Source organism: Pithys albifrons, chromosome 3 (assembly GCF_047495875.1).
Source record: "Pithys albifrons albifrons isolate INPA30051 chromosome 3, PitAlb_v1, whole genome shotgun sequence".
NCBI classification, from domain to species: domain Eukaryota; kingdom Metazoa; phylum Chordata; class Aves; order Passeriformes; family Thamnophilidae; genus Pithys; species Pithys albifrons.
Window position 1 is genome coordinate 10,921,668 of NC_092460.1, and position 25,066 is coordinate 10,946,733.

At 39.7% G+C, this 25,066-nt stretch overlaps 1 protein-coding gene across 1 annotated transcript in view; it reads left to right on the forward strand.

Moving 5' to 3' along the window:
* Positions 1-25,066, forward strand: part of UROC1 (urocanate hydratase 1) — a 39,680-nt gene that overhangs the window by 5,341 nt on the left and 9,273 nt on the right. Inside the window, exons 2-17 of the mRNA XM_071550463.1 lie at positions 1,507-1,637; positions 4,316-4,409; positions 5,052-5,111; positions 8,008-8,136; positions 8,770-8,831; positions 9,752-9,818; positions 10,292-10,435; positions 13,542-13,630; positions 14,087-14,149; positions 15,193-15,372; positions 15,617-15,714; positions 15,956-16,028; positions 17,094-17,215; positions 21,790-21,860; positions 22,817-22,915; positions 24,671-24,770. Of these exons, the coding sequence (XP_071406564.1) occupies positions 1,507-1,637; positions 4,316-4,409; positions 5,052-5,111; positions 8,008-8,136; positions 8,770-8,831; positions 9,752-9,818; positions 10,292-10,435; positions 13,542-13,630; positions 14,087-14,149; positions 15,193-15,372; positions 15,617-15,714; positions 15,956-16,028; positions 17,094-17,215; positions 21,790-21,860; positions 22,817-22,915; positions 24,671-24,770 (1,582 nt within the window). The remainder of the gene's footprint in view (positions 1-1,506; positions 1,638-4,315; positions 4,410-5,051; positions 5,112-8,007; positions 8,137-8,769; positions 8,832-9,751; positions 9,819-10,291; positions 10,436-13,541; positions 13,631-14,086; positions 14,150-15,192; positions 15,373-15,616; positions 15,715-15,955; positions 16,029-17,093; positions 17,216-21,789; positions 21,861-22,816; positions 22,916-24,670; positions 24,771-25,066) is intronic.

Sequence of the window (25,066 nt, forward strand, 5' to 3'; positions counted from 1 at the left end):
TCATCTGGTAAATAGGTTTATTTCTCCCTGTCATTCCCTGTGTGGATTGGCAAATCTAATTTGTAGGGGTTTACTGGTCTTATCCTCAGCTGGTGTAAATCAGCATAACTTCACTGATCTGTGAAGATGAATGCCTGCTCAGTAGCAAGTGTGCCAACAAAAACCTCTCTTAGTATGAGGCATTTTAGATTTAGAGATATTGTTCTTTCAGGGTGCTCTAAGGTATCTGAGCCCAGTGTACTTGAATTAAGAGGCTGGAGGGCTTTAGCCACAAGAGCCAAAGCACAGTCAGGTTGAATGAGGAGTTTTAACTACTGAGCTGAGGGCCTTATAGAGCTTTCCAAGACTGCTTACCAGGGTGGATGGTTATGATACCTAGACTGGGTGGTTCTAGATGTCTGTACTGCAGCCCACTCCTTCACTCCCTCCAGAAGACACTTGCTTCCATAACTGAGGTGCAAACAACAGGTGTCACAAATATGGCTTATCTGTGCTCTACTCATCCCTCTCAAAAACTGAGCTGTTATCAGATTTGGATGCAAACTTTGATTCCTTTCCATCCTTTCCATGGCTGTTAAAATCAGCCCAATGACGATATGAAATTCCATATAATTTGTGAATCTTTCCAACTTAAAGTCATTTGGATAGTGCCACTATTTGTCAGGGAACTTACAAGATCTTTGCATGAAACAGTCTATTTAAAGGGTTGTTCTCATGATGGTTTTAATCAAATGAAACACAGAATAAAGACATGACTTAACAGACTGTTACTAAAGATACTGATTTATTTATGGTTTCTTTCATCCAAAAGGACATACTGTACTTTGAAAACCATGGCTAATGTCTTTGAAGGCAATAAGGAGTATAAGTCACGTAGTATCATCTGCAGAATTTAATTAAGTGCCTAGTAATCACATTAGCTAATTTGGGAGTGATACATGTAGCATCAATAAAATAATGTAAATCACCACTGCAATACATTAGGATGCTAAATGGAGTGAATCTTCCACAAAACGTAGCCCAAGAGCATCTTCATCTGGGAGCATGTCACAGGAATCCAGGCTTAGATCCCTTTTGAATAAAAGTACAGTAGGGTAGGCTTAGATCCCTTTTGAATAAAAGTACAGTAGGGTCTTCAGTGTCTCACCTCAAAGGATCTCTGAAGAATGATTTCCGTGATAATTCAGTGCTCCCTAGCACTGTGAGAGGGAATTCATCCTTCTGATGAATGGATATGGATAGGACTGAGCACTTACCAGTTCTCCCAGCTTTCTCCTTGCAGATTTGGGGAGACAGGTGGGAAGAAGATGGTTACATGTTTTCAGCAGTTGAATCTACATGGAAAGATGCAGGTTGAAACACTTCAGTAGGAAAGCTCCCCTGGTGGGAGCTGGGCCTTTGAATTGCATTGTCCTTGCAATGGCTTAGGCAGGTTTCCAGCTGAGTCTGATTAAAGTTCAGGACCACCCATTACCTCCTTTTCTCTTTTATTTTTTTTCTTGGCAGCTGGCTTTGCGCAATGCCTTGCGTTATTTCCCACCTGAAATACAAAAGAAGTTGGCACCAGAATTTGCTGAAGAACTCCGGCTTTATGGTCACATCTACATGTACAGATTCTTCCCAGATATTGAGATGAGGTAAGCACTGGCTAGTTCACATTGTATTTGGCTGCCATTTGCTTACCTGACCTTTAAATAGTGGTATTGCTGTGTCCTAATTTACCTCTTGTAGAAGTCATGTCATAAGATACTAACGCAGCTCATCTGATAATTCCCATGTTCTGTGTATCACAGTGGTTTCACTTCCAGGGAAGGCTTCTAGGTGTTTTGGAATGCTCCAAGGGACTGGTAGGGGAATAGTGTGTATCCTGGGTAGGCTGTGACTGGGCCAGGGCAGCCTCACTGCTGGAAAGCTCAGCACCACTCAATGCAGGGAAGGGACTGAGCGAGGTTATGTGCTTGGTAATGACAGATTTACCACACACAGGGATCTCAAAGGCTCTGCCCCATGGCAAGTCTGAGTTTCTAGAGGCCAGCCATTACTCAAGAGACCTGCAATTACAACCTTGATAGAAAATTTGCAGTAGTCCTGAGCTGCTCCAAGTCAAGTCTCAACTGAACCAAGAGGCAAGACCAGATGAATTAATGGAGACCTGCTGTGAGTGCCTGGTTGAGTTATCTGTGCTCTTGAAGCAGAGCAGGTTTTCTCAGCTTAAAAGAAAGACAGTACGTGATTTTCCACTGGAACCTGTATGTCACTCTGGTTTATATATGCTGTGCCTGTTGGTCTTGGACCATCACTTCATTCTAGGTCTGCTGGGGCTAATGTTTGTGAAGCAGAACAGTTTTAGTGAGGGCTGTCAGGGGCTAGCTGCTTTTTTTAGACTGTTTGATTCCTTTTTGCATCAGCAGAAGCCTGGTTACTGTCCATACAGAAACCTGAATAAAGCAACTGGAAAGCACTCTGATTCCCAGAGATTTTCACTGTTTCTACATTGTCTGTTTTGGCCTTGGGTCAGATGCTGCAGAATTCAGCTAAGGGCAGGACAATTGGAAGACTCTCTGAAAGACACTGCAGAGCTGCACTTAGGACCCTAACACTAAACTACAGGTGATAACACCTTCCAAGCTGGCTTGGATGAGACAGTCCAGCAGCTAGTTTCCAATAATGGTGTCAGTGATTCTTTGATAGCTTCAAGTATTTTTGATTTGTGACCATTTCAGTGAGCATTTTCTTACAGGTTATTGCAGTCTCAGAATAAGAAAATGCCTTTTGTTCTCTGTAATGTGATAATATCTGATTTTTGCTGTGTATGTCCCAGGGAGCACAGTTGCATTTTACAGCCATATGCCCATGCCAGCACACTCAACTGATACTTGCAAGTCCGATTTCTTATGATTTGAGGAATATTATCTGCGAATATTTCCTTTTGATGAATTGGTTTTGTTCCACAGAAATCCTGGAGAGTGGATGTCCAATTTTTTTTTGTAGCTGGTACTCTTTAATTAGGCAGTTAAATGCCTCCCTGACATCCGATCCCGTCAGATCTCGGAAGCTAAGCAGGGTCAGCCCCGGATTAGTACTTGGATGGGAGACCTCCTGGGAAATGCCGGGTGCTGTAGGTTCTAGTCCTGAGGACTTCACTGGCACCATCCAAGCTTGCTCGGCCGTGGCAGATGAACCTCAGGACTGAAACGGTGGGGCCAGTTCTGCGCACACTGAGCCTCACCTAAAATCCACTGTGCAGGCTGGAAGGGCACACCCACGTGGGAAGAGCCCTTCCCAAATCTTTGTTCGTGAATCTGAGCCACACACACTCTTTAATTGAACCTTTCCAGTGTAACTGTCTTCCCTGTACAAAGTAAGGACCCAGCCACTGAAGATCTGTGGCCCAAAAAGGAAAGATTATTTAGAATCCATGAATAATGATCCTATGCATTTTAGGAATTTCTAACATCTGTAATGGTGGTGGTGTTTACAGCAAAGGAAAGAGTAAAACTCTTGATGCGTGGTTATACTTGCTTTTGGTACCACACCTTAGAGCCCTCAGCACAGCTGTGCTAAGATCTGTGCAAACACAGCAAAGGAACAGTCCCTGCCCTAAACAGCTACAGTATAAATTCAAAAGTAGAAGTTTTAGAGCAATTTGTTATGTCAAACAGATGGTGGAGGATAACAATGAGATGGTTGCAGTACATTAGTGCCAGGAAACCTGACTAGGAATATCTTTGTGAGTGTTTCCCATACCTCACCTCTCAAGTTCCTAGATGAAGTGCATCTTAGTAAAAAGGCCCATATTTCTCCTAACTACTTCAGGTTTTTTAGAACCTCTTGGGGCCTGAAACTCAGACCAAGTGGTTTTTTTCTTAGATAATATCTTAAACAAGGCTTGATGAGCCTGAAGGCAACTTCCATGGATGCTGTTTTCCTTAGCTGCTTGGCCTGGCAACTTGTTGAAGGCCAGTGCCACCATCCCACTCAAAAAAAAAAGTCCAGTTAAAAAGCCATGAAAGTTTGTGTCCACCATATTTATCAATTGTTATTAACCAATTCAGCAGGTGATAAACTGAATACAATTTATTGTTTTTTATTAGTTCTGATAATAGTTAAAACCTTATTTGCCTGTTTAGGTATATATGTAATTCCAGATCTGCACTTTCTGTTGGTTTTTTTCCTTTCCCTCCTGAATAAAAGCCTGCAACTTAAACAAGTTTGAGTACCCATGGTATGCAGGGATATATCTGTGGGGTGTGTTGTTCTGGTTGTTGCTGTGTGTTGGAATGTTTCTCCTAAATTTCCGTGACCACCCTTTCAGAGCATACCCCATAGGAGAATACCCTTGCAAGACCAAATCAGCTGCTGCCATTATGTTGATGATCATGAATAATCTGGACCCCTCAGTGGCTCAGGTAAGGTGCAGTGAAAGGGAACTGTATTCACAGATTAACTGCAAATCTGGAAGATACTTCCCTGTGTGTGCTCTCCCACAAATACTGAAAAATTCAGACATGCAGGAGCTTGGTCACTGCCTGAGACATAGATAGGGCTCAGCTCTGCTTCTACAGCTTATGTTGAAAAATTATTGCTGATGCTTCCTGTGTCTTTGGAAGCTCATCCCCCAGGGACAGATGGGGGATCACAGGACCAAAGACCATCCCTAGAAGCACCATTCAGTATAAGGCATCTTGTTGCAAATGTCAGATGTGCCCTCCTGGTCTTGGACTCTTCCAGCTATGAATGCCAGTGGCAACCAAACCATGAGCTCACATATTTCCTCTTTAAGTGAGTTTACCAGGATGGTTGTAATCAGGGAATCACTTTGTAGCATTCTGCATCCAAGATACCATTGTTAGCGTAACAAATAATTTTGAAAAATAATATTAATTTTTTCTTAATTTATGATGCTACTTTCTGATTTCAAGAACCTAGAGAGTTTTGATGCAATAAATAAGGTCTAAAAAAGATTTATTGCTGAGATTACAAAAATAGCTCAGAGATACAGTGAAAGTTTCAGAAAAGTGCTTGCCTGATTGTTAAATTTTCTTTTTCAGTTTCCTCAGGAGCTTGTCACTTATGGAGGAAATGGGCAGGCCTTCAGCAACTGGGCGCAGGTAGGACATTGTTGTTTGTGCAACTTGTTTCATGAAACAAGTTTCACCCTCCTCCACACACATTCTGCTTAAGCAGTTCGGGATAGTTCTTGGCAGTCATTGCCTCAAAATACTCCAAAACATCCTGTTTGGAGAAAGGAATGCTCAGTTATGAACTGCATAGACAGAGTGAGCTTTTTTTGGTGAGGGAGTACAGACAGCCCAACAGAAATACTAAACATCATACTATGCCCATGCCAAGCTGTGTATGAAGATATAAAGATCAGTTCTTTGTCTTTCTTTGATGCATATGTATGTGACTGTGTATTCTCCACAGATAATACTAGAGTCTAAAACTAAAAAATGTCTTATGTTTGTGGTACTTTTGCAAGTTTTTTCACAAGGAGCGGAATAAAAATCAGTCTTTAATTTAAGGAAGTGCAATTCTCAGTCTTTTTCTGAGTAAATCAGATTAGCTGCAAATATTTGTGGTAGCTGACCAGTTCCTGGTGCACTTTACTATGAACCCTGATCTTCCAACAAAAATGGCAGGTGGGTAAAAGCCTCTCTAAGATCAAAGCTAGGATGTTGTGGTTGTATAATTTCTGTTCTCCTTCTCAATAAAAAGGTCAATAAATATACTCACTTTAATCTGCAAAATACATGTAGGAAACATTTTGGGGAGATCTTTGGAATCAACAACATATTTAGAATTATATTTTTGTGGGCCAAATTTATTGTCTTAAAAATGTGCTCTGGGTCTGAATGCTGTGTGTGGTGGCAGGAGGAACACTGGATGAAAAATGAGTGTGTGTGGGCAGGCAGAGATGTGGTTTTTGTGAATGCCAAACCCACATCATGCCTCCAGCCTCTGGGTGCCCCAAGGCCACAGAGTGGGGGACAGGTGGAAATGCACCTTTGAGTTTTGCAATGGAGATCAGAAACAGCACATGTAGAAAGGTACATCACACTGTGGAGGGCACCATCCCTCCTGGAGAATGGGAATGATGTGTAAATGAAGTTCCTAATTAGGGTAGAGGAATGGATTCCTCACTGTAGCAGGGGACTGAGGGACTTGGGGTTTCTTCCCAGTTGGGGATTTTTCATTTGTGATTAAAAGAAAATTCATACTTCAGTTTCCTAATCTGGTAAATAGAAGTTAAATGGAATCTTAGACAGATTTTGAGGCAAAACTGTTCTTTTTAAAAAGAAAGGTATGGTGCCAATGCACACAGTTTCTTTATTCTGTATATTAATTAGTAAATGCCAGTTAAACATTGCCTGTTAATTACATGAGTGTTGTTGCATTTCTGAGATGAACAGTGCCAGCAGTTTAAATAGTGGCCCTTACTAGCCTTACATTCCTTAGGCAGATGCTGGGCTGCAAGGTGAGGTCGAAGTGCTGCCAAAGTCAGAAATACTCTCTTTTCTCATGTTCTCATCCAAGCCAGACCTCTGACCTGCAGTTGTTTCACAGCAGAACAAACAAAACATTTTTGGTTTTGCTTGCTTAGAGTAGAAATCCCATGAATGATTCAGTTACCACAGAACATTTTATTCTCTTTGTAGCTTGAAAACAGCATGTTTTTAAAAAAAACCTGTTATTGCAGAATTCCTAGTGAAAAGGTTCAGTTTGGTTTATATCATCCATGCAGACTTGTGCTTTCCTCTGGATAATTTCAAATGAGAGAACTAACTATGTCCAGAGCTAATTTTACAAGCCTGCAGACAGCAGGCCTGCTCTTCAAGCTAGGAAAGGCTTTTAGGCTTTTGCTTTCTTGTTAATAGTTGTGCCTTTCAATGGTGAAAGATCTGTTTATATTACAGCTTTTGGTTTTATTAAAAAGTTTTTCCCAGATTGCTAAAGAGTTGAGAGTTCAGCTAGTTACCTGTTTTGACCTGAGACCAGAATTTGATTATTCTGCACTTTTCATGAAACCAAAATGTGAAAAGCAAGACAGTAACTCTACTAACTTTTACATATTCAATTTGACTTGCAGGTTGGGAGATTGGCTGGATTAGAAGGGACTGGCCTTAAATCTGTATAATTTTTAGTACAGATCAAAGCCACAACTATGGAGTTTAAGTGCCCATAACAACTGGGTTGGTTTATTTGTCACTGACACTTCGTTTCTGTGTCCCCACTGAAACTCTAGTTTCAAGTAATTTTTGAATTCCAATATTGCATGGGAAACCTTCTTTCAGGCCTAGTTGTCATATGCTAAAAGTCCTGTGGAATATAATGGGCTTTGTCATAAGCAATGATAGATAAGAGTTAAATTTATAGTCAGGTTAGGTGATCGAAATGTACTGAATTATGCAGACAAAGTTGAGATGTATTTATCTGCATATTCCTGGGTGAATCAAGGATTTTCTTCAGTGTCCACAATGGAAGCTGATTTTTATTTTTATTTGAGAAGAGAAACTATTTAATGTTTAAGTGCACATTGTAATAACCATTTATTGAACAGTCAACAAGCACTGGAAGATGCTGAAATTCAGGTTAGGGTCAACAATAACCATGAGCATTTCTTCAATTATATAGGGAAAATTTTGTAGTTTGACTTTGGAAATATTGCCAGAAAAGTGCCAGATCCAAATGTTTAACCTCAAGATAAAATTAGAATGGCTTTAAAAGTGAAGGATTTCTGGGCTTTTTACTGGAGAAATTATTCTGGAACTTATTCAGATTTTTGCTAGTTGATGATTTATATTTTCTGCTGAGTGATATATCTTGAAGGACTTTATTAAAAGCAAGAATGTGTTGAGAGCTCTGGCTGTTATTCCATATTTGTGTACACCTCTTTATCTCTATATCTGCCTTCATTCTCAAAGTTTAGCAGCTTCGCACAAAACCCCTAAAAACATAAATGTAAGATGCAAACAGACTCCCTCTTTTCCTTGCTTTTCCTTTCAGTTCTGGTTGGTAATGCACTACTTGTCTGAGATGACAGAAGAACAAACACTAGTAATGTACAGTGGGCATCCTCTGGGACTCTTCCCCAGCCATCACCGTGCTCCTCGTTTGGTCATTACTAATGGCATGGTAGGTATTATAATCTTGCTTTCCTTTTTCTCCTCTTCTGTTTAATTTTTCAAGTCTTGACTGAATTAAAATATGATTTATTATCCACATTTACAGAACATGCAGGAGAACTTGAGGCCCAAATTTTGCAGGATTTATTCCAGTACAGTTACTCTCATCTCACCTGTGCTGATCTGCAGCGATGGAGGGAAAAATCCTCTCATTATACAACTTCTGTTCTTACTGAACCTGAGTTGTACACATTCTTGACCAAAACAGTTCAGTTAGGCTCAGTTTGAAAGATTTAAAAGCCCTCAGTAAGCAAACAGAGGATTATTAACCAGAGGCTCAGATATCTGGACTGCTTTGCTTGGAAGGCAAGCTGGACAAGTGAAAATACTGGTATATAGTCAGTCTTTTGAGCCTTTCAATATCTATCTCCCTGCAGGCTGGTTTTTGCATGGCACACAGTGCCAGAAAGACTTAACATTTTTTTTAAATACTACAATGCATGAAATAAAACACCTGAATTACTTCTCTTGATTTTCAGTTTTTCTATCTGTGTGACCATAGTCAAAAACATGTGGGCTGTTAAAAAGATCTGCTTAAATCTCTAATTTGCTTATGTGGATTCTATTTTCATGGTTTTCTTAGGTTATTCCCAACTATTCCTCCAGAGATGAATATGAGAAGATGTTTGCTTTGGGAGTAACAATGTAAGAAGATAACTCACTGTTAAAATAAGTCAAAATCTTGACTAAAATGTTATTCAGACATCAAGGAGTGGCTGGTTAAAATTTCTCATGCAGATGGATTTCAACTGTGCTGCATAAAGTCCTGATGCTGCAAAGCATTAATGCACACTTAAGTAGAATTACTTTGGAGTTTGAGTTATGTTCAGCCACATATATAAGGATGTAATTGAGGTCTGCTAGGAATTATTATTAGGTTTATATGTGAGGCTTGGCTGAATGACAGACTGAAGCCTTAATCATAACCCACTTAAAGCACTGGCTAGTTCCACTTTGCAGAGATTGTTTTGCAATTTATGGAAAATATAAGTTATGAAACATTCTTTTAGGCTAAGAGAAACTTTGAAGTACAAAGTTATCTTTTTTAACGATTTTTTACATGCTCTTCTGTTGATGTAGTTGATGAGCACAGGATTATTCTTCTTTTGTGTACTATGGAGAGAATAAATTTTAACAGCTGGAGAGCTGTCCCACTTCTCTAGAGATTTAGTAGGAATGTGAGCAATCATTTTGGTTTAACAACTTCAAATGCAACTATGTGTTTTAGAAGCACAAATGCCACTGAAAACCAATGGCATAAAGATGCCAATGAGTTGAAAAGGAGTATCCTTGTGTCTAGTCACTAAGCTAGAGGCCAAGACAGGCTTGCATTCATTTCTTGAGCCATGCATTTCTGAACAAAATTTAATGAGCTAAGCACTCCTCTGAAAACATGTTGGTGCATTGATAATGATAAAACTCCATAAAGATGTGAATTTGATGGTAGCAGACAAATCAAAACCCAGGGAGTTGTTGCTGTTATACTGAAAACACATATAGTCAGGTACAGAACTCATTCCAGCCTGAGTAATGTGTGGTCTCACTGTGTCCATTGCCATCTCCAGGTATGGTCAGATGACTGCAGGGAGCTACTGCTACATTGGGCCTCAGGGAATAGTGCATGGGACTGTGGTAAGAAACTGGGGAAACATCTATTTCTAGGTCTCTTTTGGAGGAGGCTTTCTCCCATGGTGGCTGGTGACTGGAGTGGGTGGGATTGCTGTCAGAGGATGCCCTGGCTACTAAAGAAATTCTCCCTGCCCATTCCTTAAAAAAATAGAAGTACAAATGGACCAAATGGGTTCTATAAAAGCTTTTTTGGTTGTTTTCTTTGCAGCCATCCTCAGTAAGTCTCTGTACCTCAAGAGCAGCATTATTGGGAAGCACTAATTATTCTATTTCATGGTGAGAGATATAAACATTACCAGGACAGGTGGTTTGACAACATCATTTTGTAACATGTTTCCTTCTTAAAAGATTGAAACTGTTTCATGGTGTCAGTGACCTCAGGGTTTCAGTCTGTTTGCAAAAGTGACAGAAAATCTTTAATTTAAGGGACTCTAAGGAAAATAGCTCCTGGTGATTGCTCTGTTTGCTGTGTGCAGCTCACAGTGCTCAATGCAGGCCGTCGCTACCTGAAGGCAGAAGACCTGTCCGGGAAGGTGTTTGTAACTTCTGGTCTCGGAGGGATGAGTGGGGCTCAAGCAAAGGCTGCCGTCATTGCTGGGTGTGTGGGGATCATTGCAGAGGTGAGAACAACGCTGTTTTCACTTTCTCTCCTTTCCTCCGTGTGCTGAATCAGAACCTGCACTCTTCTGATCTGACATGTTCCTCAAGTACCTGACAAACCAGACACAAAAGATACTCTTTTCTAAGATCTGTTTTTTTTTTCATTTCTGAGCATTTTTCACTGCTATTCCTCTCTCTATTCACTAACTCACTGGATCAGACTGCACAGATATGGAATTAACAACTTATGATTGCTTCACAAATAATGCAGAATGATGCTGTCAGATGACCTCCCAGTGCCTGAACTACCCTCATTTCATGTGGAAAAATGTTAACCTTCCACAGACAATAACTGGGGAAAGCATATATGCTTGTATGTTTTGAGTTAAATACTTTTTCATATAAAAAAGTAACATTAGGTTGTCCCAATACCTGCCTTTTTCAGCTCTCATGCTCATCATAGGGTTCTGTTTTAACAACCATATGGAAGGATGGACTACAAAAACACTGCAAAAAGTTTCAAGAGATTGTTGCTCTGAAACGCTGTGAAAATGGTAGTGACTACCTTTAGTGATACTGACTATTGAGAAACAGTAAATATCCCCATGCATTTCTTTCCTCATGTCTGTATTTGAGTTCAATACGCTGGGAAAACATTGTTGGTGGAGCAGATACAGGACTGACCAAAATGCATTGAGGTCTCCTGAGTGTCTGCAGGTGATGGGATCTTGTTACTGCTCCAGAGCAAGGGGGATTTTTGAGAACTAAACTCCAGTCAGAACTGACTGCAGTGGGAGCTAAGCCTTCTCAGACAAAGTCATTTGTTGACGGTTACCTGGGAACACTGTTGTGGGCATGTCATGCTACAATAGAAAGGATAAAAGTATTGCAATCTGACCTATATAGTTACAATTAAACTTTAAAACATAATGGGTCAGACTGCGCAAACCTGACTGCTCTGCCCAGCTCAGATCTTGTTCATGGGAGGCTGAGGATTCATCTGCTTGACAACGGAGCAAAAGTGGTTTTGTTAGCACATGAGTTTTGTGCGTATTTGAGATCTCATCAGGTGCTCTCTGCAGATGAAATAAATTTGTTCAATTTACCATTGAATAAATTATTAATGAATAAATTATCTTTATTCAGACTTCTGTCATCATGATATTTCAAATGCTGGAATACAAAGGAAAGATTCCAGTGAATGCTGTTCACAGCAGTCCTTTGTCCTTTTCATCTCTACGGCTGCAGATGATTTTGTTCAGGAGACTGAATATTGCCTGTTTTTTATCTCCTGTGAGATGATCCTTTTCGGAAATGAGTCTCAGGAGCACATGTGGATAACTATATATATGTACATATTATTTATTTAAGAAACTATTTATGCAAATGACATTGAATTGTGCAAGAGATATCATTTTGTCAGCCAGCGCTTCCGAAGCTCTGACAGAAAGGATTAATGGTGAAAGTCTTTTACCTCTTCTGTTTGACAGGAAGCAGATTGTAATTTTATGAAATAATTGCATGGAGGGCCAGACTGTCTCCTCAGAGCTGCACTGAGCTCTCTGGGGTTATGCTGAAGGCAGCATTAGGTCATCATCTTTATGCAATTCTTTTAAACTACTGAGATGCTGATGAAAAGTGAGCATACTTTTGAAAGTGTGTTTCAAGGGAAACTAGTTTTCTTGAGTGTGCTAGCAAATCTGTGAAGGACTAAGAATGCCAGAGAGGGCTAAAGTAAAATATGTAGGATGTAGTAACATTTAAATAGATGTGATCTGTGTTATGTGGGCATTTAAATGAACACAATTCCTGTAATTTCATACAGGACCACTTAATATTTTTCCTCCTGTGCTGATTTAAATAACTCAAAAGAAGCTGTCCCCTATGGCACCTGACTTCATTGAATAATTCCATTGGCAGTGACACTGTTATTAGCATAATCTGGGGGTTCGGAAGAATAGTCTTTAGTATTGATATGGAAAATGATGGAAGGTTTCTCATGCTAAGAATAATTGGGAAAGAAAAGGTTTCCTGGTGTTCAAGCAACTCGTCAATACAGAAATTTATTAATTTACATGTAAATAATTTCTTAATGAGAAAGAATTAAAATGACGGGGATGGATCATAGAGAAGTAAAAAATGCTTTAATGGAGTATTAGGAGATACTTAGGTTATGTGTTTTCATGCACACACTCCACACTGTTTAAATCTGTTGCTACCACAGAATATTGGCTTAAATTAATTTTGCCACTTGCTTTAGGCCACTCATAGCTCATTACAGAAGTATTAATGAATCTGCAAGTTTGTATATTGTCACAGATTCCATATTAATGGCTCAAAGCCTCCAGTTTGTCCACCCATTTTTATTTTTATCCAGCTGTCTCTTAGGCACATACACGTGGGCAGACAAAATCTGAGCCCAGAAGAGAGTATGGATTTGGGATTGAGCTTGTTTGGAGATTCAAATTTCAAACAAGAGGGAATTAAAGATATAGTTTTGTTTTGATCTGTGCTATATTTGGTGCCATTGGCCAGCTGGGACAAGAAAAAGTGTTATTCTTTTTCATATTTGGTTGAGATTTTCAACCAGCAGTCTAAGAACAAAAACAAGGGTTAATTTTATTCAGCAAAACCTTTATTCAGCCTGACAGAAATGTCTATCTGAGCTGATCAAAGAAAAAATTTCCTTAATCAGTTAAAAATACAATTTCCACAGAAAATACCCAGATTTGAAATATTAATTGGAAACTATTTGGCTTTCTAGCCAAACCATGGAAAGACAAAATAAGAATAATTAAAATTCACAGAAAAATATTACCTCTTGTACAATTTTAATGATAAATTTTGGTTTGCAAAATATTTTGGACAGTGATGTATCAAGTCTATTTCTTTCTTCAAGCCTGCAGTAAGAGAGGACAGAAAATGTGAAGAACATCAGAGGTGAAAATTGAGTATTTGAACAATAATTATATACTTCAATCTTTATTATTTATAGGTATATGTATATCTCAAGGTAAGAGCAGGGCTATTACCTTTACCATTTTGCTACTCTTTCTTTCAGGGTAATTTTAAAACTAAAGGTAAAAGTGATTACTACAGTTTTAAGGTCTCTGCTATTTCTCTTAGGTTGATGAAGCAGCACTTTTGAAACGTCACAAGCAGGGGTGGCTGATGGAAATCTCGAACAACCTGGACCATTGCATTGCTCGCCTTAGGTATGACTTGCAACATAATTCAGTGAGTTTATCTCTGCCTCCAAACCCTCACTTATCTTTCTGCCTTGTTCCATTTTAGTGCATGTATCAGAAGGGTTGAGGGACATCTCTTCTTATTCCAGGTCTGCTTTGGAATGTGAATCCACTTTCCCAAACTGCAGCAGTCAATATTAGTGACTACTAATATTCATAGGATTTTTATATGTTAAATGTGTCTTCATTCAATTTCATGAATATGCATAGAGTAATTACATCTAATGTTACACCTGCAGCATCACTCAGATTTTTTGGAATCAGTGATTAACAATTATGTAAATGTTGAAGGATCTGTTTTCTACATAAGTGTTGAGAACCACACATAGACTTTTTTACTGCGTTTGATTCTGTGTGTAATTTGTACATTGCAAGATGGAATGAGGTACATTTTATTTAACCAATCTTTTTATTCTATTCTAGAGAAGCAAGAAAGAATAAAATTGCCCTTAGTTTGGGTTACCATGGGAATGTGGTAGATCTATGGTAAGTAGTACATATGGATAATGGATGCTCTGTCTTGTTAGTCAATCTGGAATTAATTCCCAAACTTGGAAGAGACACTCAATGTAGTGCTGAGTACATTACTCTAGATGTTAATGAAAAGCTATCGTCAAAAGAGGGTTCTTCAGCCTTGTATTTCAGTTGCCAGTTGCCTCTAATGCTTCTCGTTTCCTTAGGGAACAAAAAATGGCTTACAAAAAGAAATTCTAAGAGTCTTCCTTGGAAGAAAGAAAAATTTTATCTATTTCCTTCTAACCTTTCACTCACTGGATTGCAAGAAAACGTCTTTGACTTCAGTGAATCACAGACTTGTTTGGGTTGGAAGGGACCTTAAATATCATCTAGATCCAAACCCCTGCCATGGATGGGGAACCTTCCATGAGACCACGTTGACCAGGGTGCCATCCAGCCTGGTCTTCACCACCTCCAGGAATGGGAAGTCCACAGCCTACCTGGGCAACTTGTTCCAGTGTCTCATCACCCTTATAGTGGAGTATTTCTTGTTAATATCTAATCTAAACCTTCCTTCCCTCAGCTTAAGATCATTCCCCCCTTGTTCTATCACTATATGCCCTCATGAGAAATCCCTTTCCAGCCTTCTTATAATTCCCTTCTAGATACTGGAAGGCTGCTGTAAGTAAAGAGTAGAAATATTGGAGTATTGATTAAATAAAAACAATCAGATGATGTATAGAAATTCTGGTGCTCTTGAGGTTTTATTCAGTGGTAAGTTTTGCTGTCACACAATATACCAAAAGCTAAGACTGATCAGTAAACTGGTAGGACATACTGGTATTCAACTCATCTGTTAGCATTCCTGCACAGGTAAGTGTGAAGTATAAAAGTTGCACCCAAATCTTTGTCACCATCATTTCCCACCTCCTGACTGCTAATGCAAAGGCTTAGCCTGCCAAGGGCATAATTTTACAAACAGCATTTTGGGATGGAAGAAATTCTCCTGAAAGGGGAGCCAGACTGTGAAATGACAGCTTCCATTCAAACACTCCATTCACTGTCTTCCCCAGGGAGAGGTTAGTCTATGAGCTGGACAAAACAGGAGAGCTGCTGGTTGACCTGGGGTCTGACCAAACTTCATGCCACAACCCATTCAATGGTGGGTACTACCCAGTACAACTTGGCTTTGAGGAAGCAAAGCAGCTCCTTTCCACCAACCCAGGGAAGTTCCGGACCCTGGTACAGGAGAGGTAAATGTTTTTGGCAATACATCTTTTTAACTCTTAAATTTAGTTGCTCTGCAAGTGATTGGTTCTCTATCTTTCTTTTGAGAAAATATCTCAGTTGATGACTTATGGGTTTATATCTGAATTTGTCTGGGGTCTTTCAGTTCCATCTGTTTCCTTCTACTCCCACGCCTTTAGTGAGTCCATAATATTGTTCTTTTTGATATTTTGTCAATCTCAAGAATAACTGTTTCCTTCTTTATTTCAGTCTGAAGAGGCATGTGGCTGCTATTAACAAACTATCTGATAAGGGCATGTTTTTTTGGGATTATGGCAATGCTTTTCTCTTGGAAGCTCAAAGGGCTGGTGAGTAGATCCTGGAGTTGTAGTTAGGAACATGAACAATCCTGCATGTATCTTCCCACCTCTGTATGTTGGCAGGATAGGGTTGGCCAGTGTGCTATTCTAACTCTTCAGTCACTTTCTCTCTTGTTCTCTGAGACCCTGGCTGAGGTACAGCCTCCATGGGAACCTAGGTGCAATCTGGTTTTATGTTTTATGGTTTTCTACCTTCACCAAGTCACTGACTATTTAAATTCTTTTATAGGTGCTGATGTTGAGAAAAAAGGAGCAAATAAAACAGAATTTCGATACCCTTCCTATGTTCAGCACATCATGGGGTATGTAGAGCAGAGTTTGGAATATGCTCCCAAGTGCCCCGTGACTTCCTCTGTTAAGGGAGAGACATTAGTGCAAATTTGCAGTGCACTATGAATGTTCAAAAGGAGGCAACAGCAGTAGGAAAGTTGATCTCACAGGTGGTGTGTCAGAGTTAGTCTAGACTGAAACACTGACAAGTCAAAATTCCTTGCTCCTTTACATGAACAACTACTGCATGTTGTCCTTGTATGAATTTTCCTTAAGCAGCTGTACTCAGAAGAAAAGCCAGGTCACAGTCTAAATCTACAGGCAACTTCACTTGTAGGTGCTAAAAAACTACAGCTTGTCTTTTCAGTGCAGTAAAGCTCAATTCCAAATTATCAAAACCTATGCCTACACTGAAGTGAAAATAGTGTCTGAAAGAGGACACTCTTCTGCCCATGTCACCAGTCTCTTACCCAAGCTGTACATGGTACTTGTAGGAACAACTGAGCTCAGGAGATCTGTTGAGGGACTGGATTTATAACTCATTTTTCCTCTGACTCATGCTTAACTTGCCTATGCCATGTGAATAAGAGCTTGAACATAGAGTAAGGCACCAACCAGACTAGATCTCTTCTTCCAGACCTCAACTGAAGCGTGTCTCACTATTGTATGTAAACAATATGGGCAGTAAATGAGTCTGGACTCAGGCACTTGTTCAGATCCTACATTTGTCTGATAGTGTAGATGCACTCAGGGTTAGCCTGGGTTAAGGGCACAAAGACCAAGCAGCAGGGAGAGTATATATGATGAAACAGAAAAAAATTTGCAAGTCATCAGGTGATGTACTTGGTGGATTGAAATGCCCAACATGACTATTGAAATTCTGGCCTGACTATTTTTATACACCAGTTTATGGCTGCATGAAACAACACTGTTTAATTTCTCAATTAACGGTCCTTGATGCTTCTGTTTGGATTAGTTCATTGAAAATGTTTCAAATTCTTCTGTCTTCAGCTAATGAAAGAAAAGCACTGCTAACAGCCAGGATAAATAAGGAAAGAATTTCAACTATCTCTTAATGAAACAAGTTCTATTCCCAGGGACATTTTTTCCCTGGGATTTGGGCCATTCCGCTGGGTTTGTACCTCAGGTGACCCACAGGACCTTGCTACAACTGATTCCATTGCCATGTCTGTGCTGGAAGACTCTATACGTCAGGGAGGTAAGACATCATCCCATGCCCCATCACTGGGGCTGCTTTTGGGGACAAAAGGAAACTGAGAGTTGTGAAAGTTAGCTTTTGGCTGAAAATGTCGAAAGCAGACTCTTTCCTTTTCCTTGTGGACAGGAAACCTTGCTGTCCTCCAAAGTCCTGTAAGGAGTGTAACCAGTAGGTAAAACATAAAAACACCATAGATATTGATCCTAAAGTGCTTGTACAATTTTGGCTAAGAACCTTTATTTTAATTTGTTACAGATTTCCCTAAACTTTGTCACCTTGAAACTTTAAGGTAAACAGTATCTTTCATCAACAGGTCTCCAAGAATAATTTAAGGAGCCAAATTGTTTTGCCCCTGTCTCACAGGTGAATGAGGCATGGAAATCTAGGGAGGTTTTCAGGAGGTTAGGAAGGAAATCAATGGCAGAAACCCCAGGTTTCATGGGTGTGGTGCTCCATCCAGTGTAAATTTTCTGTGATTACAGTTCTAAGAGGTTTTGTAATTTGTTAATAAACTGACAACTATTTCCATTCACTGGTGGAATCACTTTGGAATACCTGGCTTTGTATGCTACTCTAAGATCCAGGAATTACACGGTCTTTCACTCTTTCACATCCCTGAAAGTGGAATTATTACTGTTTTTCCCTGCTTATGAATGGGAATTGAGATAAAGCTAATTTTGTGTCAGCAAACATTAATCCTGACCTCCCAGGCTGCAGTGGTCCTTTTCTTGGTCCACCTTTACAATTACTGGGCAGCAACTCAAAGACTTGTCACTCTCCCTGCTGAAGCCCTCAGTTTTTTCATTTCCAGAGAACAGAACTTCATGCTTTTCAGAATCAACAAAAGAATCCTTGAAATCTAAAAAATTCCTCAGGATCAAAAGGAAATGGATCACAGATCTAAAGTGTATTTTATTAGAAGGAGAGCATAACACTTTTTTCCCTGGTAATATTGAAATATTTGTTGCTTCTTTAGTGAAAGTCATCATTGAAATATGAATATAAGTGAAATTTTTGACTGCTCTCCTGTTTGCTGTGGAACAATTAACACTTTGATGATCCTGGGTGGTATTTCTGAAAAGGATTTACCATGTTCAGGTGTTTCTCATTTGGAACAAAACTACTATTTTCTTCCTATAATGTAAGGCAAGTGTTCAGCCTCCTTTTCATCCCAAGAGGAGAGTTATTGATAGTGGGTTTGACCTTGCAAGGTCCATAGTTCTGTCTATTCTCCTAATCTTTCCTTAGGAGTCATCTTCAAAAAATAGCACTGGAACATGAGTTGTGTTTAATGTAATGACCCAGAAGTGCTTACTCTGGTCTATGGATATTGAAACTTTCATGTTTTTAAAACTGGTCCCTTGGCTTTATTGAAGGGAGGGTAAAATCCAATCCTACAGTGCTGGATCTGTCTTCAGAAATTTGCAGTAGTTTTTCTGCATGTACTGTAGCCCCGCAGAGATCCTCTCCCAGGACTGAGCTGATGCATGACCTTTAGATGGTTTGCATTGATAGACTGGGAAATGAGTCAGTTACTGTGTACACAACAACAGTATGGGAGTGTTTATATAGATGTAATGTAAAGCTGTGGAGAGAAGTCTCTTGCACGGACAAAAAACATTGAACTATTACTTTTATATTCTTAATTTAAGTGGAAAATTACATTTAAAAAATCCCAACAGGTGAAAACAGGTGTAAGGGCAAGGCTATTATTTGATTTGTTGTTGAATTTGGCAGGACAATGGAAATTTGATTCAAAGAGAAAGGAAAACTGAAATTGGCCAGAAAATAAACAGCCATTCATACATAACATGTTCTTGAATCTTTTACTTGCTATCCACTTTCTACAAGGCCTGATTTGGACTGAATTTCAGTGTCTGGATACCCTCACACACATCTAAAACCTGAACCTATCTTTGAAATTTATGAAAGAATCTGTTATGAAAATGGAGTGAAAACTCCACAGAGCTGAAGTCTGTTGCATTCCAAGTCTAAACTTCTGACCTGGCCTTGAGTCCAATGTTAACCATTCATCTCATTTTGTGGTGGTGAATATTTTCACTTAGAACTATTTCACAGTTTGTGAGGTTTATGTTGTTTCATTTTCTGCTTCTACTTCTAAGGTTACCCGAGATTTTAAGATTCCCTTTGCATGAGAGATGCAGCACCAGTTATTGTGGTGTAATTTGAATTTACAATCTCTGTGATAATTTGAAGTTTGAGCTGATGCATAACGGTATAAATCTCCCAAGAGCAAAGAGACCCAGTCTCAGTTGTTTGGGACTATTTCTCTGAGTACACAGTACTTTCTAATGTCTTTTAAACTCTAAATAGGTACAAGCACCTATGAAATACCATAAGCAACACAGTAACTTGCCTGACTTCAAAACACATTCCTGGTGTGATGGGGAGGTGGAAGCAGCAGTATAGCAAATGAGACACATGTAGTTACTCAAAATTAAGGTTATTCTAGAGAAAGCTATAATTATTTTTTTTTTCAGTTGCAGGAAGTAAGACTAAATAAAAGGGAGGATTCCTCACTTTCCCAGGGATAACTGATGAAATTGAACTTTGGACACACCACTATTTAGGAGAGGGAATGTGACTGTTTCTTGGAGCTGGCTGGGCAAGAGGCAGATGTGCTGTATTGAGATAGCCACTATTCTGGTCTTGCCTCTTTTCTGGATATGTTCTGTCGAACTTAGACAGTCAGACGTTTTCCCTAAGTCTTTGCACTGTGAAGTATAAAATATGGTAAATACTTTCTGACATAGCTTATAAAAGTGATAGAAAGGATCCTGGTCTCAGGGGGTTTTTTGTTTTGCTTTGGTTTTGTTTTTGTTTTCCTTTTTTTTCTTTTTAAGAGTAACTCCTGTAAACTCTTTAAATATCTATAGTAACCTAAGTGAACACTACCCATTACCTTCTAGAGGCTGCTTCCTCAAAGCTTGTGAATGGCAGCACAATCCTATTAGGACAGCACCAGCAGATGTTTCATCTTTTACTCCCTGCAAAGTGAAGTGTTGACATGTTAATCCTCACAGCAGAGTTTAGAAGCTATCACTTGGAGCTAACCCCTAGTGCACTGACAGGTCTTTTTAGGATCATTAAAGCTCTCTGTATGAAAGGTCTGTCTCTGCAGGAATGAGCGTATTTTACATTTCCCTTTAACAACGTGTTTAACACAGTTTACATATGAGTATCTTACATCTTCCTCTTTCCTTTTTGGAGTTTTGTTCTGCATAACTGCCGAGGTACTGCCTAGTGGAAAGGCAGTAGTATAAACACTGCTCAATTTCAAGTTAGCAGTGTGCAGTTTCTGCAGTTTGACTTTTAAACGTAAGTTGTGTGTACATTAAAATTCAACTTGAAAATGGCTAAAAGCTGGATTGTAATGGACAGTGTGTTATCTTGGCATCTGCAGAAAGGATTGGCTTGAAGTTTCAAAGCATGAACAAGTTGTTGTGGCTCAGCATATTGCCACACACCAGCTGAGCCCTGGTAGCTGGCCATGTCCTTCAGGGCAAGGTAATGTGACACAGCTTAGCCCACAAGGGAAGAGTTTACAGGCAGTAACTTCTTCAGCCACTGCAACCTCATCTGAGCTGTAAAAGCTCCCTAAATTAGAACAATGCTTCTGTCCCAATCCATAGCCCCTCTCTTTTTTTTTGTTACTCACTACAAATGGTGCCATGCCTTTGGAAACAGAGCTGATTGTGCTGAGGTCACCATGTGTCTGATGGATATGTGTCACATTTTGCTGTCTCTTACTTCAAATATCTTTATTAAAACTCCTCTTTGGTTTGACTTACTGAGATAGAATGGCACAGACAGGAGAAGCTGGAGAATATAAACCCATTGTATATAGTTCTCTTCTTAAACAAGATATAAATATCTAAACAAGGTATAGAGTGGATTTACACATAGAGTAGCTGCTCCATAATATGCTATTCTGTGCAGTTTTTGTTCCATAGTAATGTGAGGCAACACACCTCAGTTCATAGGCTAAGAGACCTCAGTTTTATCTTGGCATGAAAACCTTCACAAGGACCGCGTAGAATAGCTGCTGTGCTGTAAATCCATATCCCAGCATTGGTGTAACTTATTCTCAAGTATATGTTGCCAGCTGCTTCTGAGAATTTCTGCTCACTGTTGTAAAGGAGTTATTTACTACCTGGTGCAGGATTGGACTGTAGTCCAATGTTATGATGTTGATTAAGGTACTAATTTAGCAAAGGCCTGGAAATACATTGGCATTTAGTAGGCTGCAAGCCAGATGACTAAAAACTAATAGTACGTGTAACCCATACTTCAAGGTTAAATTTAGTTTGCTGAAGATCCAAATGGGAGTTATAGTTCCATCTGTCTCCTTAGGGACATCTTGTACCTTTCTGTAAATATATAGTGCAGTTACTTCATCAGTTGTACAGAGGATTCTAGACAGCATTTCCTATATGCGTGCTTGTATCTAAGAGTAGAATGTGACTTCCTAGTGCTGCCAGATGAATTAAAGTAAATTTAGAGCACATTGCATTAATTTTCAAACTCTATTTTTACTTGCTTTTTCTTGCAAGTGAGCACATCTGTGAAGCAGCAGTACCACGACAACATCCGCTGGATTCGGGAAGCTGGCAAGCACAGCTTGGTAAGTTCACAACCTCCTTCAGCAGATGTGACTGCTCCTGGTTCTGAATGCAGCTCTTGAATGCTGGGGTGAAAAGCAGGAATTGGTAAGGATGAAAACATTGGCTGTAGCTCCCAGGGCTGACAATTTAAACCTCTCTGTCCACAGCAGGGGTTTAGGGCAAGCTGAAGCAGTTATTTCCCTTCATTTCCTCATCTGGAAATGTTAAAATAATCCAGCAGTATCTACTCTTCTATCTGGAATGAAACATATCAGTCATTCACACTCCAGTTGTAACCACCTTGCTTTCAGAGTGTTATTCAAAATGTCCCTTTTGGCATTGCTTTGGGCCAACCTCTTTCTGCCTGCAGTTCCTAGAACCCTTTTCAAAACAGGTGATAAACCCAGAGCTGCCATCCTTTTGCATTATGAGAAGCAGAATGCCAGTGGACCATCCTTTATTTTTATTTCAGGACAGGCTGTCACTGTGAAGCTAACCAGTAATGCTGTAGAGTTTATATGTCCTCTCCTAATCTGGAAGCCAGCTGGGTCTATGGGGTGGACAGCAGCATAGCTGAGCAGGACAGATGTTCTTTGCTATTCTTTGTCTCCACATTGCTCTTTCCTTCCAGCCCACCACCACCAGTTCCAAATCTCTGTATCTCAGCTGTCTGTAAGGGATTTGTTGATAGGGAGATTATAGCCTAGCAATCAAGTTGATTTTAAAAAGTGGAATTTATTGGATAGTTGCAGCTGAATACAGAAATACATCTCAGGAATTGTGTGAGTGGAGATAAAATTAAGTTCAAAGAGGGATTTATTTTCTTTTTTTTCCTGGAAACTGGATGTTGGTGAAGAAATAATCTGCACTTTTTTCTATAGAATGGAAGGGGTCATTCTTGTGACTCCATTCGTCTGGGGTCTGAAGATAAACCAGCTGCAGAGAACCTTATCACTCTGTCATTTTTCTTTTCCAGGTTGTAGGCTCTCAAGCTAGAATCTTATATTCTGATCAGAAGGGTCGTGTGTCTATAGCTGTGGCTATTAATCGAGCAATTTCTGAAGGAAGGATTAAGGTTTGTCTTTTTTGTCTTGAAGTGGTCTGGTAATTGTGTTTAATATCTGAGACTGGAGTGGCAGGTGGGAAAGCAGAGCTTCAACCAGTGAGAGCAGAAGTGCCTGCCATTTACATGGCCCCAGTTTCTGTCAGTGTATGTTAGAGCTCTTTCCTTCTCTCTGTCTGCCACCAGTATTGCACTATGTAATAGAAGAGAGAGGGGTTTAGAAACTCTGAAATGGGCTACCTTTTGTTTCATGTTTGGGCATCTACAAGCACAACATACCATTCTGTGACTTGGTGAGAACACAAGGCAGGGACTGTAACTCGCTAGTAGTGCCCCAAATATTAAAAGTAACAAGCGACTGTGTCACTCCCCAGTGCTTCTTCCCCTCTATCCCTCACTTTCAGCCACATTATAGCTCCAGCCAGCTCTGCAGTCAATTTGCATTGCATATGTGAATGAAGAAAATCGTTAGGCTTGACGTTGCCACTCTAGAGCATAATGCTCATATCTTACTCATCCAGGTGGTCAAAGCCCACTGACTCTGTGTGGTGGTAGTAAAAGTACATGCTATGGGCAAGACTGCGTAGAGATATTCTAAGGTCTTCATGAGTACTTTTAGGTAGATGTACAGTGTGACATCCTGGTGGAGACCAAAATCCTGAAGGCACCACCCAGGAATTATACCTGTTACTCAGGGTGGTCCTGTGTTGTGCCAGGAGTTGGATCCTTGTGATGCCTTCCAACTCAGAATATTTTATGATTACTTGTGTGTACAGCAGCACCAGACAAAGGCAATGTCACTTGTTCGACTCCATCTCTTTTATGTTTGGATCACAATTACCCTTTTTAAAGGAGTGAACTTAGAATGGATTCTGGCTGGAAAGATCTGGGGTTTGTTACTTAGAAAATGTTAGTTGAATATTTCAAATGCTGTTGACCTACTCAGGATTCCAAGTGAAGGTCACTGCAAGCTAGTCTCATAAAATAAACCTGACCAGCCAGAGCACTCCCTTGGAACTATGACTGACAAGGTCAGACTCCCAGGCCCTTTGGATTTTGTGTGTCCTTTTATTTCTGCAAAACTCCATTCCTGCTCTTTCAAGCTGGGTGCTTGTGTATATTTTCAGTGATTTTTAATTCACTGCCAGCATAAACCAGAGCCAGATAATTCCAGGCCACACCATGCCAAGAGTGAATTATTCTTATATAAACCCTGTGTGTGGCAAATGGTAATGAAGACCTGCAAACTGATATAAATTCATACTGTCAGTTAAATTCCAGATCAAGAATGGACTTGTTTGAGGTTTATGAAATCACTGATTTTCATTACTAAGCTATTTTTAGTCCTGAAGTAGATAAAAAAGGGCAAAATTGTAGAATTTTATACTGTTAATTTTCATTTTCAACAGCAAACAAAAGTCTGAATGAAGATTTTTGCATACTGAAATGTCTTTGAAATTTCAGCAAAGAAATGCTTGGATGAAATAACTTCACTACTTCCCTTCTTCTCCCTGCGCTTCCTTGTGGATGCCATGAGCATAAAATTAGGATCTTGTTCTTTGTTATGAAGGGATGGAGGCTTTCATGAACAGTATGTGAACAACTGTTTTAGAACAAATAATAAGAGGCAGAGAAGATGTTTCAGGGGGTTTGGGAGAGGGGGCAAAGCTGAGATTTTAAATGATTTAAGACAGAAGTGAATAATGATCCTCAGTAGCAGTGTCAATCCTTGAAGGATTCCACTTTCTTGTCCTTGGCTTTTTCCAGGCTCCAGTAGTCCTCAGCCGAGATCACCACGATGTGAGTGGGACTGACAGTCCTTTCAGAGAAACATCAAACATTTACGATGGATCCGCCTTTTGTGCAGGTTGGTGGAGCAGCTGAGGCTTGTCTGTCTGGGCAAGCAAGGAAAGGGCTTTAAAAAAGAAATAGTTTTTTATGCAATATTTAAAAATTGTTTTTGTTTAACCTTTTAATCCTAATTAATCAGATTTCCTGAGAAGCTTCCTGTGATTAAATAGTGATACACACATAATGTATACTGAATGTGGAGCTATTTACACAGGACAGATCCTGAGCAATGTTGGAAATTTGATTAAGATGCACCAGATGTACCTGAGTGCAAGTGGAAAGCAATCTCAGAGGACAGTATTTTCTGTTTGA